Source organism: Periophthalmus magnuspinnatus, chromosome 15 (genome assembly GCF_009829125.3).
Source record: "Periophthalmus magnuspinnatus isolate fPerMag1 chromosome 15, fPerMag1.2.pri, whole genome shotgun sequence".
NCBI classification, from domain to species: domain Eukaryota; kingdom Metazoa; phylum Chordata; class Actinopteri; order Gobiiformes; family Gobiidae; genus Periophthalmus; species Periophthalmus magnuspinnatus.
The window spans coordinates 6126782-6147823 of record NC_047140.1 but is presented as its reverse complement, the minus strand read 5'-3'; the positions used below and the strand labels follow the sequence as shown (position 1 = coordinate 6147823).

The 21042-nt window shown below is 36.7% G+C and overlaps 2 protein-coding genes across 3 annotated transcripts in view; both read left to right on the top strand.

The window, feature by feature from the left end:
* Positions 1-9276, top strand: part of myofl (myoferlin like) — a 32838-nt gene extending 23562 nt beyond the window's left edge. The window contains 19 exon segments of the mRNA XM_055227362.1: positions 15-176; positions 689-851; positions 924-994; positions 1081-1095; positions 1351-1449; positions 2115-2243; positions 3059-3214; positions 4633-4724; positions 4798-4968; positions 5649-5797; positions 6210-6349; positions 6413-6501; positions 6579-6674; positions 7095-7236; positions 7312-7411; positions 8504-8697; positions 8766-8875; positions 9021-9168; positions 9235-9276. Coding sequence (XP_055083337.1) covers positions 15-176; positions 689-851; positions 924-994; positions 1081-1095; positions 1351-1449; positions 2115-2243; positions 3059-3214; positions 4633-4724; positions 4798-4968; positions 5649-5797; positions 6210-6349; positions 6413-6501; positions 6579-6674; positions 7095-7236; positions 7312-7411; positions 8504-8697; positions 8766-8875; positions 9021-9168; positions 9235-9273 — 2265 coding nt within the window. The 3' untranslated portion in view covers positions 9274-9276.
* A 403-nt stretch (positions 9277-9679) lies between these two features.
* The window catches only part of parga (poly (ADP-ribose) glycohydrolase a), a 38685-nt gene continuing 27322 nt past the window's right edge, over positions 9680-21042 (top strand). Inside the window, exons 1-7 of one of the 2 annotated variants that reach the window (XM_033979960.2) lie at positions 9680-9838; positions 10218-10292; positions 10379-10939; positions 11042-11174; positions 12122-12244; positions 12318-12398; positions 13079-13153. In XM_033979960.2, the coding sequence (XP_033835851.1) occupies positions 10276-10292; positions 10379-10939; positions 11042-11174; positions 12122-12244; positions 12318-12398; positions 13079-13153 (990 nt within the window). In that variant the 5' untranslated portion in view covers positions 9680-9838; positions 10218-10275. Of the gene's footprint in view, positions 9839-10194; positions 10293-10378; positions 10940-11041; positions 11175-12121; positions 12245-12317; positions 12399-13078; positions 13154-21042 lie in introns of those variants that run through there. The other variant, XM_055227356.1, reaches the window with a different exon arrangement.

Sequence of the window (21042 nt, the reverse complement as noted above, 5' to 3'; positions counted from 1 at the left end):
TCCTTTGTTGTAAGGTGTTGACTTGGGGCTTGAGGAACATGAAGACTTACCAGCTGGCCACAGTCTCCTCTCCCAGTCTGGTAGTGGAATGCGGTGGTGAAATTGTACAAACTGCTGTCATCAAGAACTTCAAGAAGAACCCAAACTTTCCTGGTTCAGTGTTGATGCTAAAAGTGGTATTTGTGTTTATATTTATTTTCTTGAATACTTTATGAAGATGCGAGTCTGGTCACCGGTGAATCTCCCCCGTTTTCAATTGAGCGACATTGGAAAAAATAATGGAAAAAAATATCACAGAGGGCTGAAAAACATGGCAGATTTCTGAAGAATCAATGAGCGAAGCACTAAACTCTATATGTAAATCATAGGTGACCAATGAGCTCCTTCGTTTCACATGTATCACTGAAAAAACGCATCTGATTGCCTGATCGTGTTTGACCAGACTTGAGACGCAACAGGACGTCGGGACCAGACTGATATCAATGTGTATAAAAAAATCCAGAGAGATATCATTCTGGATTTGTCAGGCAAAAAAAATCCAATTAGCTTGAACTAAAACTGCCAAAAATGACAAGGAACAGTAGCTAATTCTTATATACCATATGCACAGTTTAGTAACAAAAAAGTGGATTTAATGTTTAGTTCTGTTTTAAATACTGTGGTTTTGTTATATTTTGTTCCCTTCTAGCTCCTACCCAAAGAGGACATGTACACTCCTCCGATTGTGCTGAAAGTCATAGACCACCGTCCGTTTGGCAGAAAACCAGTGGTGGGTCAGTGCACCATCGACTGCCTGGAGGACTTCCGCTGTGACCCGTACCACGTAAACAACGAGGTCATGTCTGCTCGAGGTAAAAAACACCTTTAAGCTTCATAGACTACACCATTTATAGTACTTATTGAACTGCTGTGTGTTTTTGCAGTGGAAATGATAGCTGCATCACGTGGGGATGTTTTCATTAACATTGAAGAGAGACCTATGGTGAAAACTGAGGTAAATAATACAAAATATGTAGACTTTAACATTTCAGTTTAGGTATACTTAGTTTTGTTACTAATGCTCTTTTGTTTTCTTTATAGCTTCAAAAAGAACAGGTAAGACTTTTAAAATGATTGAATATAAGAACGATGGAAAAAAGGGCACATTTATATTACTATTAAATGCCTACACTTGGACTAAAGAAAAAATATAATTCAATGCATGTTTTTTACCTGTTGTCTAAAATGCAATAATTTATTGTACTGTGCCATATAATACGCAATTTGCAAAGAACAAAAAGGACCAACAAAAATATAATGTTCAGTTTCATAATTGAAAGATTTAATAGTCCTGTTGTTGTTTTCACACAGGAGGAGGAGACAGTGGACTGGTGGAGTAAGTTCTTTGCCTCAGTTGGACAGCAAGAAAAATGTGGGCCCTATCTTAAGAAAGGATATGATTCTCTACAGGTACGGACATGCCCAGGCAGTGCAGTGTGATATTAGAGTTACATAAAACCAAAAAACTTGATCTCACTTTACCTTTCATGGAAGAGAATGCTGGTTAATTTTATTCAAAGTGTATTTCTAGGAAGTTGGTCATTATGCTACAACATGATATATATGATACACACGTTGAAGCATTTTTAAAGGTGTAGCTTGTTGTTGAAGGTCTACCACCTGCTTGTTTCTATGGAAAATACTGTTTTGCCTGGAATTTTGCACAGTATGAAATAAACCTCTCTATCTCCATGGAGATAAGCAGGTGATACCATCAGGCCAGGTTACAGGTCAGTTCTGTGGAGGAGAGACCTTATTACTCCCAGTAAGAATGTATGTTTGTCAAGGGATTTTTTAATCTTGCAGAGCAAGATGGATTCTCATAATATTTGTGAGTTCACAAACTCACGAGAACCCATTTTGACATACTCCCATTGTGAGGTTCAAATTTGCCCAGTGACGGGCACTTCACCTGTGACTTCCGCACAAATCCCAATGCTGCTTTGTCATTGGCCCGCCCAAGTGAACCAAAGCAAGTGAACCGAAACAAACATGGTGATGCCAACAGACGCACTTCAGTCTATTTTAATCTAAATAAAACCTCAGATGTCTGTTTAAACCTCCTGTGGTTTCAGGTATATGATCGTGAGCTGGAGGAAGTGGCCGAGTTTCAGAACCTCACAGATTTCTGCTGCACGTACAAACTGCAGCGTGGGAAGACTGATGATGAGGAGGAGGATCCATCTGTGGTTGGAGAGTTCAAGGTACATTTACAATTACAAAATCTTATAACCTGTGTGCTTAGTATATGGGGGCCTTACAGTTCTTTTAGTGCTTATATTTATTTTTAGTGTGCTTTGTCTGCCCTCTGGTGGATGATAAGGGTCAGGTATTGTAATGTAGTTCTATTTGGTGGATTATATAGAGCCCAATTCAAAAGACATCATCACCATTGTACCTATGTATTTTTAGATATGATTCTTGACTATTTTAGTGCAAAATAGACAACAGGCCGGCAGAACAATAACAAAAATAGGTAATAAGACAGTAACTGGAGCTTAGATTGGGCTATTTAATTACATTTTACTTTTGAGTAAATGAATGAATCAATAATGGTATAAAGTAAGAGGTGAGAGCATGGTTTAAATGTATGTATTTATTTATTTATTTAGTTAGTTAGTTCATTATTTGACTGGGACAATGCATGTTAATGAATAGACATGATTCAACAAGAATGTAAACATACCAGACTATAAATAGTAGTATAGTAGTATAAATAGTAGTCTAGTGCAGTTGTAATCTTGTGAGTGTAGTTTGGGTCAGAGAGAGATAGTAGGTAATACTTTTGAGAGCACTTGCATTCAGTCAATCGGCAGGAAATATTTTCATCCAATCAATAATTTTTGTAGACATCTAGAGCTCTATTGCCATATGTCACACCTTAAAAACAATACTGAACATACATGGAACTAAATATATTCTTTATAGTACACTTGAACAATTAAAAAAGCAAAATCAACAGTTTAGCTATTGCTCTAACGTAAGACAGTGATGATGCATTGTCTTTGTTGTACTGTAGGGCTCCTTCAAGATCTATCCTCTCCCTGATGACCCTGGGGTGCCCTATCCTCCTCGTCAGTTTCGAGAGCTCCCTGAAAGTGCTCCTCAAGAGTGTCTGGTCAGAATCTATGTGGTCCGCTGCATCAGTCTACAGCCCAAAGACACTAATGGCATGGTAAGTTTAGCATCTTTACTTAAAGGCATAACTTTGCATAACTGCATACCTTTTCTGGCAAAGGGTAGTCCTGCTTGTCTTTATAGTAGCGCAGCAAGATTAATCGCAATTTGAATGGATGCAATTAGTAAATTGTGAAGCCTGCAATTTTTAAAGTACCATAATTTCCTCCACAAGCAATTAAAAATATCGTATTCGACAAAATAAATAAAATACATGTTTGTATTAAAATATACAAACATGTTCTGAAAGTGATTCTTGTATTAGTTTGGCAGTTCATATTTCTGCTTTTCTGTTCATTCTTCTGGTCACATTTAAACTTTGAACAGAATTGTGCTATTCTGTCTTGTCAAAAAAATTGCAATTTGTTATTTTTCCCAAATCGTTCAGCCCTAGATTTGATTACTTTGCCTAGAATGTCCCACATACGGCATTAAACATTACTATGTACATGCAGACAAGCAGGTGATGCAACCAGGCCTCGTTACAGATCACACCTGTGGAGAGGCACCCCGCTCATAGCAACAATGCACATTTTTAAAACCACTTTTGAGCAGTAGAAAGACCCATATATAGGTTTAATGTCATACTATGGGACATTCCAGATGGAACAATTAATACTTGTATTTAAAATCACACTGGCAGACAGTCTACATGTGTCTATGTCTTTGCAATCCCTTGTCGTCCAGGTATGATCCATAGTAAAAGAACAATTCAAATCTATCACCTGGACAAGGAATTGTGGGAGTGAAGACGTCTTGCTGCTCATCCAAGCCACTTCTTCAGTTCTGGTCAGATTGCTGGTGGACGCTGCCTTATATCTGTCTGAAGGGAGGAGCTAACTACATTGAAACTAACACACCTATGTGCCAGTCTGCCGTACATCTCCTTCTTAAAGACACTAACCACTCCTTTGAAGATAGTGAGGTGCAGATTTTAGTCAAAGAAAATAAATGGTTTGAGAAGGGAGTTAAAGAAGCAATTTTTGTAAGGAAAGAGAATCCATCTTTGGACAGAAAACTATTGGCATAGTTAGTATGCTATAGGAGTGAGATCAGCCATTAGAGGCCCGAATGATTGTAAGTATGACTCATGAGGCACAGTTCACACTTAGTGGAGCTCATTAGACCTAGCTAAAAAACAGAAACTATAAACAATGCGTGTGTTAGTTTCTGTGTAGTTGGCTCCTCCTTTCAGATATAAGGCAGTGTCTACCAGTAATCTGACCAGTACTGAAGTACCCAAAACGTCTATAACTTTTTGTCCAGTTGACAGATTTTGCTTTTGGCTTTTACTATGGATCAGACCTGTACGATTGAGGGATTACACAGACATACTGTATAGAGATTAATATTATATGCTATGCCTATGTATTTGCTGTAGAATAACTAATGTTGATACCCATATTTGTATTTCAGTGTGATCCATACCTAAAAATAAGTTTGGGCAGGAAAACGGTGGATGACAGAGATCACTACAAACCAAATACACTTAATCCTGAGTTTGGGAGGTGAGCTCTAGTTCTAATACTCATATCAAAATGCTATACTTTTTTACTATATAAAAATATACTTTTCATTTAGGATGATCGAGATGTCCTGCTTCCTGCCTCAAGATAAGGACCTGAAGATTTCTGTTTATGACTACGACTTACTGAGCAGAGATGAAAAAGTCGGTGAAACGATTATTGATTTAGAAAACCGACTTCTGTCACGGTTTAGGCCTTCCTGTGGTCTGCCAGAAACCTACTGTATGTAAGTATATCTACCTGTGTGATGTCACTTACTACTTTAAATGGCCACTGGATGTAGTGTTACTAAAAAAGTGGTACTAAAATTTCAAACACGATTTCAATAATAAGGAATAGACTCGATATTCAATACTGATTCTGACACCACGATGAATGGTAGTGCTTTCTTTTATATTCCCATGTGGTCTTATATTTGTATAATCCCTCAGTGGTCCAGGTAGGTTCCATAGTGGTCCATGGGTGTGTACTAGTCTATGTGTCTTATACTTGTCCTGATACAGCTCAAGATCATTCTAAAACTATTCAGGAAAGGTTCATTTCTGTCCTGTGAATGTGACTTTTTTAGTATTGGATTTCACTCAAATGATCTAGTTTTGATACTAGTTTTAATATTGATAAGTATCTGATTTTTGATACTTGAAAAAAGAGGCAGCACACACGCAGTTTTTGATTTTTTTTTTTACTTATTTTTTTTATTTGAACATAAAGGCACAAATATAACTAGTTTGCACTAATATTGCTAAAAAGGACTATGAACAGTAGACAATACTATTTAAACACATACACAGTTTAGTAGCAAAATACTGAATTAGTGTTTAGTTCCACTTTAAAATATCTGTGGTTTTCACTAAACAAATACATTGGTTTGGTGTTCAAAATGTAATGTATTTTCTACCTTTTCAGCTCAGGGATCAATCAGTGGAGAGACCAGCTGAAACCATCTCATATTCTCCAGAATGTGGCGAAGATAAGAGGGGTGACTGCTCCCACTGTAGAGGCAAATGGGACCACAATGATCTTTGATGGAAAACAATACAGTCTACAAGAGTTTGGTGAGCTGTTTCATACTCAATACTTACTGTTGACCAAATTATGTATAATTTTAATCAATATCACTACATTTAACACTTTAACAAATTAACAACACTTTTACAATACTTTCACTTTTTACTGTTAAAGTACATTTTTAAATGGGTACTTAAATATGTTCACTTAAGTAGATTTTTTCATGGGATACTTTTACTTTTACTTGAGTAACTTTTTACTTCAATATCTGTACTTTTACTCAAGTAACAAAACTGAGTACTTCACCCACAATCACTGTTTTTAATCAAGTTTCATACCTTCAAAACTACATTCACAATCTTAGATATTTTGTCCACCTAAGTATACGCAGTTGGTTACAAATTTCTATGAAGCTCACTCTCATCGTGTGTGTGTGTATTTTGTCATTTTGTTTTACAGAAGCCAACACTGTCATCCATTCTCATCTGGGGCCACCAAGAGAAAGACTGGCCCTTCATGTGCTCAGAAAACAAGGCTTAGTACCAGAGCATGTGGAAACTAGGACCCTGTACAGCACTCACCAACCCAACCTCCCCCAGGTACAACAACAGAAATAAACAGAAAAAATGAAATCAAAATTACATTTTTTTTTTAATTTACAGGGACAAATACAGATGTGGGTTGACATATTTCCTAAAAGCCTTGGATTACCGGGGCCTCCTTTTGATATCAGCCCACGAAAAGCCAAAAAGTAATATTTATTTAAACATAACTCAATGAATTATGCACTTTTTTCAACAGCTTATAAACTTCTAAATCTCAAAACAGATATTGCTTGCGTGCCGTAATTTGGAACACTACAGACGTCATTCTGGATGAAACTAGCATCACGGGAGAGAACATGAGTGACATCTATGTTAAAGGGTAACGCTTGTTGACATAACGTGAGATCTTGTTCACTCTTTAGTTTATATGGGTTGCATGGGTTGAATTCTTTTTGTATAAAACTGATTGAGCTGGAGATTGGTCAGAACTCTATGGTAGAATTTGCTGTCAGATTGGAGATTTGTTGTCCCGGTTTATAATATCTCTTTAATTACTGGGCCCATCCGCACAAAACAAAAACTGGCACAAAGTTCAGTGTCCTCTCTGTCAGTATTATAGTTCAGTAATGGTAACAAAAATTATAAGGTTCAATATTTGTGGGTCATAAATTTGGGATATTTCTTGAAAAAAAAAGTTAATCTCTTCCCTTCATCTGAAATTATGACAATTCTAGTACGTGCATGCAATATATTGGTAAATTGTTGTGCTATGTTTAAACTTTATGCTATTTTGATGTAGTTGGATGCCAGGAATGGAGGACGACAAACAGAAGACAGACGTCCACTATAGGTCGCTGGACGGTGATGGCAATTTTAACTGGAGGTTCGTGTTTGGATTTGATTACCTCCCTGCAGAACAACTGTGTGTGGTGTCAAGAAAAGTAAGCCCCACTATGTCAGTTGTATAAGTGTAAAATGGTTTGATGCTAAATGTTTTAATGTGTATTATTTTGTAGGAGCACTTTTGGAATCTTGACAAAACGGAATTCAGAACCCCACCGAAATTCACCGTTCAGATTTGGGATAATGACAAATTCTCTCTGGATGACTACTTAGGTAATAATAATAATAATAATAATAATAATAATAATAATAATAATAATAATAATAATAATAATAATAATAATAATAATAATGTATTATCCATTCTTTTAATAACTGTTCTACCTTCACACTCTCAAAGTCCTCTGGAATAAACTTTTAAGAGGGAGACAAAAAAAAAAGTGTCAGTGTACTCTCAGCATATATAAGAGTTCACCTGGAATCAACAACATTATCCAGTCTCAGATCTAAGATGTTTTATTATTTGATTTAATCAATTTATATCCATAGATCTATACGGGACATTGTAATTTCAAATGTCTCTTTCTCAAAATGTATTTTTCTCACATAGAGACTTAAAAATCAACCCCTAAACTAGCACCTACATATGCAAACCTTTTCAGTCTTGTACCTATATATATGTATTTCCAAGCCTGATATATTGGCCCAAGTCAGTAACAAAGTAACTGGATCGACTGTCCCATAGACTCATGAAATTTAGAACAGTGACAGAGCTCCATGAGACAAGCCTAAAGTTGAATTGGAGCATATGATGAACATGAGGTCGGCCATATTGGATTGAGATTTTGTCACCTTTATTGTCTGAAAAGTTTTAAATTAAAAAATTAAAATTGATGAAATTTGAAATTTTAGTTCAATTGTCAATAAGTCTAATGTTTTTTTTTTTTTAAATGTATGTAAGTGTATCAGAATAAGTTTCATGTTGACAGAGGGGGGTAGAGTAGTCAAAGATTGAACTCAAGTAAGAGTAATGCACAAAATTTGGTATTTTCAAACAGACACAAAAACGAGACAAACTAAATCATATCTAAATGAGTAGTGCAAGAAACACAAATCATTTCATATTGTCAACATAAAGCTTTTGTCACTTGATTTACTCACAGTGGGAATAGGATCCAAAACTTTTACTCAAGTAAGAGTACCTATACAATGAACAATATATTACTTAAAAAAGTAAGTAATAAGTAAGTAATATGCTGCTAGAAAAGTACTCTATACTACTACTACTGAAAAGTACAATTTCAAGCACTACTCACCTCTGTAAATGACATATATTTTCTTGAATGTCTAAATACTTTTCCATAGGTTCTGTTGAGTTGGATCTCCTGAACCTCATCCCACCGTCCAAAACTCCAGAAAAGTGCAGCCTTCGGATGTTGCCTGGAGGAAAGGCTACTTCTGGTCCCTTCACTCCCACAGCAAACTCTCTTTTCTCCCAGAGATCTGTGCGCGGCTGGTGGCCCTGTGCCATCGAGCAGGATGGAGAACGTACACTTGGAGTATGTTTATCCCGATGCAATGCTTTAGTAAAAGTACATTTGATTATAAAGAGATTATATTTCTTTAGGGCAAAGTAGAGATGACTTTGGAGATAGTTGAAGAGAAGGAAATGGAGGAAAGACCAGCTGGGAAAGGCAGAGATGAGCCCAACATGAATCCTAGACTGGACCCACCCAAGTAGGAACTATTCAATGTTACTATGACTACTACTACTGCTATTGCTGCTGCTGCTACTACTATTACTACTAGTACTACTGCCACCTACTACTATATAACATGACATTGTTATTGACTTTTATGTATTATACAATTTTTTTTGCAGTCGTCCAGACACATCCTTCTTCTGGTTTACCAGCCCTTGTAAGACCATGAAGTTTATAGTGTGGCGACGTTTCAAATGGGTTTTCATCATAGGAATTATTCTTCTGCTGGTGATCTTATTCCTAGGGATCCTGTTCTACTCACTGCCTGTAAATAACAGTTATATTCAATAATTTAATAGTTTCATAATTCTAACCTATGTTTTTTCTTCACAGAATTACATCTCCATGAAGATTGTAAAACCTTTCTCCTAAAAAGAAACACCATATAGCCACACACTATAGTCCCTGTCACTGGATGCTTTTAACAACTTATGTTTATGCTACTTTGCCAAATCAGTATTTACCTAATCAATGTTACATTTGCACTTTCAGTATTTTTGTATGTATGTTGTTGTTTTAATAATAATACAATGAATTATGTAAAAAAATAATAATAAAAATGTTAGAACGTGTTTTTGATATTTATTTATTATCAAAATACCAAAAACAATGTCGAAATTCTTCTTAGATATTTAAATTATTAGCATAATTAGCACTGTCATTTTAGGTTTTACTGTCGCCTTAAATGTAGCACGACTATATGCGCCTTTACGGCTGCGTTGCCTGGATACGAGCACTTGGTCCCGCCTCTTCTCACAAGGGGCTGATCTGATTGGCCAGGGGATTCCCTGTACTGTACTGCAGCTGCAAACCAGATGAAAGTAATGCAATAACAGAACGGTGGAAAATGCGGCGTTATCCCGTTATCCTTAATAACGGATTACACTAAAAACATGTAATATACTCCCCAAGAAGTCCCACACTCAGCGATATGCTTGTAAGTCCACGTCTTTCTCCCCTGCGGGCTGACTAGAGATGTTTTTATGGATAAGCTAGCTACCCAACGCTAACCTTTCCATCCAGAAATGCTCGCTACAGATGAGTGTGTTCTTGAAACCTCTTGTCCTGGACCATGTAACGTGTAGCTACAACATCTATGCGACCAGCTAATTAATTTGACATAGCGAGCAAGTAAATGGCAGAAAGGTGTTCGAAGCTAATTAAAGTAGCTAGCTTATTGTTTACAAGAGTGACAGAATGATGACAACGCCTTATGTTATGGCGTTAACATAAAATATAGCCTTTTCCATTCTTTTATTGTTACTCATATAGTTTTATAAGTTCTACATTAACTAGATGCATTTCTCTTTATGTAGAAACCTGTAGAAATCCATAGAAACCTATCAGCGTTGATAAGTCAATAAAGAAGAAAGGATGGATCCACACACAAGGTGAGCACGTGTATTATAGCTTCATGCCATTGTTCTAAGCTCCACTGTTACCATTTACTAGAATATAACCGGTGTTTCTATTTTAGTGTCACCACTGAGGCCAAAACAGACCTTGTAAACCATACAATCCCAGACACGAGCCTAGCAGCTGTAAAGGACGGACTCTTGGACAATCCAAATGACTTTGTAACAGCTTGTGTACAAAATGATGTAGCATCTGCTCATCCTCACTCCTGCAGCAGAAGTCAGACTTGTCCCAAAGGACAAAGAGCAACAAGTGCCAGTTCACCTGCCTCCCAGCCTGGTGCCAGCACCTGCTCTGTGGGCCACTCACCAAATCCGAAACTCACCTTGTGTCTTAGTAGTAGTCCATTAAAAGGTGTGAGGACGCCTAATGATGTGGAGATGCTGAGTCCAGACAGCCCAGGGTGTAGAACCCTGCACAGCTCCACAGATGGGACTCACGCAGGCAGTGCGTGTTCAGATGGGTCAGAATTTGGAGAGTCCCCGCATCCTGTCAAACACCCCGAGTGTCAAAGTTTAGCCAAAGAAAGAGAAGACCTTGTTTCTATGGGAACAGACCATTCACAGATACCAGTGCACACTGGATCAACTGGGGCAGCTCAATTCCTAACCCAGGCAGAGAGGTATGTATGAATCAGTTTTGACTTTTAGGTTTGTTTTGTTTACCAAAATAACAGTAAACAAAACAAACACAGTTTAAATGTGATTCTCTTTCGATTGTGCAGCATAGCATTTGCTTTGCATAATATGGACCGGGACTGGCTTGGGACACCTATAGACAAGCTGAACAGAATGCCTCAGTGTGCCCCTCCTCTGTCTCACCTGAAGGTAGTACCCAACCACACCATCACCATCAGGGTAAGTCAACATGCTTTATATGTAAATATATGAGCTCTTTTTTAGCTTATATTATTGGGCTTCAGGTGACATCACACCATTGTATAAACCAATAATATTTAATACAGATATGGCAGCTAAAATTAATGTTGATTTTTATTGTAATAAAGTGAGCTCTTGGGTTTGCTCACCAGGTTCAACATATGTGAACCTTTTTTCCTTTTAGATATTTCATGACAAAGTACAATGTACCGTAATTAATAAGAAAAATCTGGCTCTTGCACCCATGTGGGAGTATGGCATCACCACATTCTATCATCTGAAAATTACAATGATTAGTTTCTAGTTTATATTGATGAATTATCTCATGTCATATTTACTGCACATGTTCATTCAACCAAGAAGTAAAATTATAAACTATTTTTTTGTGAAATGTGTAGTCTAAGCTATCATATGCATTTTAACCTATCACTCAGGGGTGAAAGAGAAATTGTTCTGAGGTGCTGCTCCAAGGACACTGCCAGCTCAGTCCTTGTTATCTTTGCCTACGTCCACAGAAAGGTTTAGGCTTGTTTGATTCACAAGTTGTTTGCACTCCAAATATTATAAGTCAAATATTTTAAGGCTGGTACAACAGCTCCAAGATGACAATTGAACTGAAATCTCAATTTGAATAGACGCAAGTAGCCAATCGCAAAGGCTACACATTTTTCAAGTACTGTAATTTCTTTCTGTCTTTTTGTCAATTCTTGTAGACGTGAACTTTGAACAGAGTCATAACATAAAATTGTCGCAAATCTAATCACAATGCTTGTCATAAAAAATGCTTGCTTTTCTGGGCCTTTGCATATATCTTTTGCAATAGCAATTGATTTTATGAGATATAAATTATTTGCACTACAAAAAACTGATCTGCTAAGCCTTCATTTATATAGTATTTCTTATTTGCATGTTTGCTCTTTGTACAGACAGATCTCCTTAAAGAAAGTGAACTTCCTGTACCCTTTCCCACCAAGTTTAAGGACAGCTGGGATGATGTGTCTGTGAAGATGCCCTGCTCTGACAAGAACCTCTTTCCTATGGAGACTGAGGTTGGGACAACGCTCTGCTAAGTTTGATTATTCGATGCATGAGATATTAGTGAGTAATGTGTTGTTTTCATAGGATGGAGGAGGAGTCCAGAGCCGATGGGAGTTGATTCACACTGCCCTGCGTGGAGGGTTCAAAAGCAGCTTAGATGTGAGGGTAAGTGGATCAAAGTACTGCAGTATTTTCCAATGAAGTACACATTCTTTGGACATAGTCACGGGTCATTTTATTTTATCATGTAATACAGTAAATTCACTGTAAATGTGCTGAATGTATTTGCAGATTTGTCAGTTGCATTTTAACGACGGACTAGATCATTATTGCAGTTCATGTAAATGTAAAGTTTTTACCGCAGTACTTTATTAACCTGTGGTTCTAGATCTGTTTTATCTGAGAATATTCTACATGTTTAATTAGATATTCTTTTTTTTTTTTGGCATAAACGTTGAGGCTTGTTTTGGTTTACGCTCCATATATTACAAGCCAAAGCCAAATACTTTGAGGCCTGTACCTGCTGTGGAAATCTAAGCACCATTCATCATTCATTCACCATTCCATATATAAATAATAATCCATGAACTAAGTTTGAACAAAAAACTTAAAAAGTAACCAATATTTGAACTGTTTTGAAATTTGGCATTCAAAACTAATTCCATAAATCGACACTAGATGGCAGGGTTTGCTCAACACTTAAGACTTAATAGGATCGGATCATGTATAGTTCTTCAAAAGTTGAAAGTTCTTCAACTGACATCTGTGTTATGACTTGTGTATATTTCACTTTTTCACATGTGTGTACACATTTTATCATTAAATGTCTTTTTGGACTCCTCTAGGATGCCATTCTAAGATACAACACGGCCCATGCAAAGAAATGGGACTTCACTGCCCTGAACCTGCTCTGTACTGAAGTAAGTGAGGTGTGGGTGATGTATTTGTATATACATTCTATTCTATTCTATTCTATTCTATTCTATTCTAGTCTAGTCTAGTCTAGAACCAGGAAGAGTTGTAAAATGATATAAAAACATTTGTATCCTTACTAGGGATGTGAACATTATTAGGTTAATCAATAATTATGAATATTCAGGTCACAATATGATCGTGGAAGCTTAAAAAAAAAAACGGTGATGGTTTATAAGCAAAATTCAATCATTCCAATTCAATCTGTACTCCAGAAAAGTACAACTCATGTAAAGTGTTTTTTTACTGGGCTGCGTTTGTCACATTTACTTTATCATTCATAAAACTGGTCACATACTGTAACATTTTAGAAAACAAAAATGAAAGAACATTAAGGATTTCATCTCTGTTTGGTCATGGTGTCACTAATTCTGACTAATCGTTAAAGTTTTGATGTCTTCACCTGCTTGTCTCCATGGAGACTAAAATGTAAACCACATTGTGTAACTTTCCAGGCAAAGTAATAACATCTTTATGGAGACAATTGTGTTTTGTTTCATTCACACATGTTCAACACACAAACCATGCATATTTACGCTGAGTTCTTTTCTCAAACTGAAAATACTCTGGTCCACCTTGTGGAATACAGGAAGTGCTCCACTGTGTTTTTAAACTCCAAACTCTTTCACTAGAATCATTTGGATAATTTCAGGCCTGGAATTTCCAATCTCTACTGAACAAATTAAAAAGTAGCTGTTAACTTGAAAACTTCCGCTTCATGACATTACAAAGCGGAACAGAGCATTTTGAGCTTTGTAGATGTAAACAGACTAATAATGCAAGATTACTCAAACATTGTGACATGGATTAAAGATCAAAAGTCAATTTTTGTTAATATAGGACCTTTAAATGGCATTATTGATTGTTTTCCTATTGTTTTCATTTCCCTATTATTAAAAACATCCTATTGAATCAACTAAAAAATTATTGTAACTCAGCTCATTTTTGATGCTACTATTTTATAAGTCCTTGAAAAATCTCAGAAAAGCGAAGACCGTATACAGCATATTATATCATTCAAAATAGTACCCTACCCATCAAACCATACTTGTAGAGATTTCTAAAATACCTTGTCAGTCCTTAGCCCCATCTCCTCATAGCAAAGCCTCCTCTCTTCTCTCTTGTCTGCCTGTGGATCTCAGAGGAACCCACTTGTACCTCACAGTTAGCACAGATGGGCCGGGAGCATTGTGACAGCAGCTGGTGCAGGTGAACCAGGGGAATGCCTTTTCTTTGGCTGTCTCTCTCCAGTGCCGCATCATCTGACAGTTTAGGCTGATAATTACCTGTTGGCTAAGGTTTTTTCCCCAAGTGGCATTGTTATTCATCACCATTGTGTCAAAATATTTATCCAAACATAATGCTTATTGAAGGCACTTTTCCTTAGAGACGGCACGTATCTTGTCTCTATATTACTTCATAGATGGAAGCGGTGTCTTGAAATGGGAAAGGTATAGTGATATTAATCTCCACTTGGAAATGGAGATGGACAAACTGCTAATATTCATATCGGCCAATATTTTATCTGGAATCTTGGAGTATGGCAATAAATATTTTTATCTTGTATTTATTCAGTTATAGATGTTTTTATAATTGAGAAATACTTTACATGCAGGGATTCTTAATGTGAGTTGGCTTGCCTCTCCACAGATCTGACCTGTAACTTGGCCTTCTCGCATCACCTGCTTGTCTCCATGGGGGCAGACAAGTTTAAAGCAATAACATGTTAGACTAGGGTTGTAACAATTAATCGACTTGATGTAATTCTAGTGGTATTTTGATCATTGTAATCATTATCGGGTCTATACAGACTAAACACAGACAAAAACACATACAAAAAGACCTTTTATAACAAAGACTGTCGTGTGATTTAATCGAAATGTCAAAAAATCTAAAACTGCCTCTGATTTTCATCAATAATACACTTTTTTCATAAATATTCTCTCCAGAAGCCTCCAGTTGTCATATTACAAACTTTATTAGGTTGATAATATTTTCAAAAAGTCTCATTGTGCAATGGAAATATGCACACATCATTTGACTAACAAATAATCGCCAATTACTAAAATAATCTTGCTGCCCTAATTAAGATGTCCACCAGAAAAGTTCCATAGTACACCTTTAAACAGACTACAGAGTTTAAATGGGGATGGGCACAGCATTGAAGTGGTCACTGAAAAATGCCTCTAATTAGAAATATATACGGTATATTTTAACATATAATGAAAAGTGACATTGAGAACATTACAAAAATTTGGGGCTTTGCTTTTTGCCACTGGAAAACGTATTCGAAAGAGCCTTAGAAAAAGACATTGCATCTCTGTTTGTACTGTATAGCTTCAAAGGACAAATAAATAGAATAAACAAAATATATATTGTTCCTTTTAGTTTTGTCACGATACTAAAATTTCAAACTCGATTACGATATTAGAGAATAGACTCGATACTCAATACTGATTCTGCTACAATGATAAAAACACTCTTTCAATACAACAATAGACTGTTATTTTCAACATTAAATCCAAGTGCTTTCTTTTCTATTCCCATGTGGTCTTATATCTGTGTAATCCCTCAGTGGTCCAGGTAGGTTCCATAGTGCTCCATGGGTGTGTACTAGTCTGTGTGGTCACCTATACTTGTTCTGATACAGCTCAAGATCATCATTTTCGATTCACTATCTGATTTTCCTTCACTATTCTGCAAAAGTTGCTACAGTTTTGAGAGCAATTTTTGGATCCACAGTAAAAACATTGCTAATTTCCTTGTGCCTTTCTCAGAATCATAATAGCCTTACTGTTTGTCTAAGATTTCTTGGAATTATTTTTTTTTTTATAACAGTAGGACAAATTGCCTTCTCTCTGATGTAAAACAATATCTCTGTGTGGGGCAGGGAGCTTACTTGATCAATAGCTGTGTGGCTGTTTTATGGCTTTATCCAATTTAATTAAAAGGAGCACTTGAAATCCATAAAGATGCTAAGTACTGGCAGCAACAAAGTCACCCTCCGTCACACAGGCTAATTCCATCTGCTACTCCTAAGTGCCCATTCACTTAGTGCGTCTGAGCTGCATTCCTGCTCCCCTTTTACATTGCTAGGAACATTTTAGAGTTTTAAACTGGATAAGGACCAAATATGACTCTTTCGTTCAGATAAGTACCGCAATTATTTGGATGAAATGCATCTTACCAAGTTTCATCCCACATTGGGAGGTGATCCTGTTATTTCTACTTAAGTTCTGATTTCAGTGTTCTTACTTAAGCAGGGGCGTAGCGTGTTCAGTGGATTGCCCAGTCTCCCAGGGGTTGGCAGTTTGATTTCCAGTCCACACTGTTGTTTTGTCCATGTGCAAGAGACCCCATGACCCCACATATTGCTTTTATTACATCGTATTGGTCCAGTTGTTTAAAAAAAAACAACTCATATTTTGTACCAGTATTTGTTTCTAAGCTCCCCCTGTCTATGTGAGCCATTGCATAGTATGTTTACACAAGCAACAACAAATGATTTTTATTATATCTCAGAAATTATTTTTACAAAACTTTATCGATAGTGTTTGGCTGTAAAAATCGACTTGTGATCTAATCCCTGACAATCTGCTGTCTTGGTCTTATCGCCGTTCGCTATTTCTCTATTTAATGTTGTCTGCTCAAACACAGATGCTTTTTTCCACCCACTCTTCGTCCTACTGGTTAGTCTCTGCAAGGCTCTGAGTGAGTGACAACTGGATTTAACCATTCACAGTAAAGTATGAACATTCAGAAAAAGATGACTATTTACCCTCTATTTAAGGCAATAGAAAAATGCATGAATTGTGATCAAATCAAAATCGTGACTGGCTCAGAAAATACATAGATTTTTATTTTTAGTTATCGGTCACGACTTACCTGGCCAGTCAAAAACACACACTTTGACAGAACTTTACAAAGATGAGTGGGTCTGAAACTGTATCCTGTCTCCCCGATTCCAGATGGCATGATTGACAGGCGGATTAACCAATCAGAGAGACGCATGTTCTGTTTGGGTAAAAACAAACATGGTGGCTAATGTTTTAAAGAGGGGAAAAAAAACAACTGAGAGGACTGATAAAAAAAACAGCATTTTTTCTGTAGAATCAATAATCAAAACACCAAACTCTTGTTATATATTTTGTTCTAAATGATACGAGAATTTTTGATGTCTTCCACATTTGAGAGACACGTGATACAAATTAGCGACTGTGGCTGGATTGCTCCAAGTTAGAGCGTCCTATGGTCAGATTCCAGACCCTTCCAAACCAATGTAGAAGAGACTGGCTGGTCAGGCACGATCACAACAGCAAGACAAATATGAGCTCTCAGTCCAGTGAGGTTCATCTGGTCTTTATTTTAATCTGTTCTTTTTCCAGTTTGTTTTTGTGTCTGACAGCTTCGACTGCTCACTAGCGCTCTTCCTCAGAGTGGTCATGTGATGTTGCTGTGGTGTGTCCGGTTAGCCGATTTAAACAGGTTTTGGTGCTGCCTAACTGTGGAGGCAGAATGACAGGAAAACGGCGCCAAAACCTGTTTAAATCAGCTGACACCATGTGACCACTCTGAGGAAGAGTGTCGACACTAGTGAGCAGTCAACACTTTCAGGTATGAAAACAAAATAAACCTTTGTCTGAAAAAATAATCTATCTTTATCTCTATTAAAATAAATGAGTCATCATTATCAGACCATCCCTAGATCCTGTTTCTACTATGCAACAGTTTTCTTTCCATTTACACAGAAAAAACAACAATGCTTATTTCAATATTCAGCAGAATGTGTGTAGCAGCGGTGTACCTGTGACGCATAGCCCCCGGCCGAGTGATTGACAGGCACTTCCACGAGAAATAGCTGCAGGTAAAAAAAAAACAAGTTATCCAAATTAGAGCTTGTCTATAAATTGTCTTAGTGATGCTGCAGCTGCCCAAATGAAACTGTCAGAGTGTCACTATCACTGATGAATCTGTGAGGGACGAGCAGGAGCCAGGCCAGTGAGCTGCACCTGCCGAGGCAACAGGCGGCACCCAGCAGGCACCACAGTGTGGAGTCTGCACCGTCTTTAATCATTAGTTTAACTCAATAGACAAGTATTGTAACACTTAAGCACATTTAGTTTATAAAGGACATTTCACTTTAAAATGTTATGTTTTCCTATTGATTGCATTATACAATTCCATTAAAAATTAAAAATTCACAAATGTTACCTGATCATTTCTATTTAGTGTTGTCACGATACTAAAATTTCAAACTCCATTTTGATACTAAAGATTAAATAGTCTACACCGATTCTGATACCCAAATGATAATTTTAAAAGCTCTTTTTTTTAGACAATATTGTAATTTTCAACACAAAATAACAAATTACAGTGGTTCTCATAAAACTCAAGATAAAACTTTTCAGGAAAGATCTTATTAGTGACTAGAGTCATGATCTTGCTTTATTACAACAAAAATGTCCAATTTAACAATATTCACGTTACCTGCCCCCACCTGCATTAAATATTATTGGTCGATAGAATGTTTTCATCTGAAACCCATCAATATACTAAACAATATATGCTTATATACTTAATACCACAATATAAATGCTTTAAAAAGTGCTATAGACTCCAAACTGAAATGAGCTTTATGCCAAATTTGTTCTTCTGCTGAAATAAATGTAACTAAACCACAAAAATGTCCTTTTTGGTGATATATATATATATATATATATATATATATATATTTTTTTTTTTTTTTTTTTTAATTAAAATTAGCAACTTTAGTCTTAGCCTCAATTTATTTCATTTTGAAATTTTATGATTCCTCTTTAACTCTACACTAGGACTGTCACGATAATTACTATATTAACTTACCTTTCAGTATATGAAAGCTGGAACAATATGTAACTTTTTGGCAATATAATATTTAAGCCATAAAAGGTGGAATAAATCACTTCAGTGACTCATTACAGATGCAAACTAAGTACTAAAGTATTTCATTCTGCTGTTTATTTGTTGCAGCTCATGGTTTTGTAACAATATTGTACATTTAGAATATATTTTGTGATTTAAATCTGCTCTTGGGTTATTGTGTCAGTGGCATAAATTCATTTCAATATTATCGTTTATCATCTATATTTTCTTCATCAATGTATCACACATCAAAATCTCTTATTGTGACAGGCCTATTCTACACAGTAACTTTACATTTACTTGTCTTACGTTATTTACTTTTACTCATAAATTCTCAAACAAGAATTCATTTCCTGAAGTCTGTTTAACTCTCTGCCATATCACCCTGCCCTGTTAACCGTATTAAACATGCTCTTGTATTAGCCTTCCTTACATACACTGATAAATCTCATGCATAAACCGTGCTCTGCTCTCTCTATCCAGCTGCTTAAGCAATTCAAACAGCGTGGATCATCTTTCTCTCCTCAACCAGCCCCATCCCCAACCATCCCTCCTCCATTACTCTCACAGGACTACTTTATGGTGTCTGCTAGCTCATTACTTCTGACAGCTTTTAGTCAGGCCCGCTCCCCTGCAATATAAACGCCCCTATAGACGAATCGCCCACCAAAGACTCCCTGTTTCAAATCAAGCGCTCCCTTCCCCTCCCTCCCTCTCTTTCTCTCTCTATCTTCACAGTTGGTCATTTGCATTTTTGACCCCAAGAAAAGGTGCGTTTAATCAGGCCGGGCTCCTCCGCTTACTTTGATAGAATATGCGGCGTGATTGATGGCGGTGACATTCGAAGCCAATACGCTCATAAGTAATTGCGTTGTAAATCTGCAGCTATGAAAGTATAACTGGATGTTTATTTTGGAGGGAGTTGCAGATGGATGCTGAGGTAAGCTATAGGGTGAAGTATGGACGGTATGGACCAGGCAAGACCGATTGGAGATTCATGAGTGTTCAATTCTGCTGAGCAACTTTACAGTTATTCATTTACTTTTTCAAATTTATTTTTCAATTAAATTCCTGTCCGCAGAATATTTCACCCAATAAACAGACCAAAATGCACGCAGTTATTTCATTACATGTGTCTAGTAGCGGCAGTCCCAGTGAAAAAGATGCATCCTTACTGTAAGTGGATCCGATTCTCCACAGATCTGACTCGCAACTTCCCGGAATTGGGATGTTCTTTTTGTTCATGAACATAAAGTTTTTGCTTATATTGTGTTAATAATCCACTGCATAAATAGCATAGTTTGTTGAGCGCATGAAAAACTTTTTTTTTTGCCTGAAGAGGTTTTAAATGTCATCAATGCATGTTTCATTAATTTAGCGATCTCTCCTGGGCCCTATTCGAACTCTCCTTACGGTTAGCTGTAATATTCTGTCCAAAGCTCAGCCCACAAGCCGACGTCATCCATGCTCCCACACAATGAAGTGAAGGCGGAATGAAGCGGGGAGCAAAGGGAAGGGAGATTCAGAGCATCAAAAAAGTTCTAAACTCATAAAACATGTTAATGGTGGTTTGGGTGAATATAGCATTTAATAATAATAGGTAAGATGGTGATGTAAATATGTGACGTATTAGCAGTTAATCGTCTATAGAAGTAAAATACCCCGTCTTTAACGTGGAATTTGTCACAGTACTTTAGGCTTTAAGTTGCGTTTTTATGCAATAGGCTCGTCGTATTACAGAGCCTTTCAGAAATAGACCCAGTATTTATGGTGGGTGTAAAATGATTGTTAGGTTGTCCTGTTGAATCATATGTGAGAGTGAAGTTAATTGAATTTGATAGTAATTTGTGTTATTTATGGCCAACTTGAGATTGTAGCATGACCCCTTCACCTATTGATCCTAGTAGAGAATTTTCATCTTATACTGGCCGTGTTT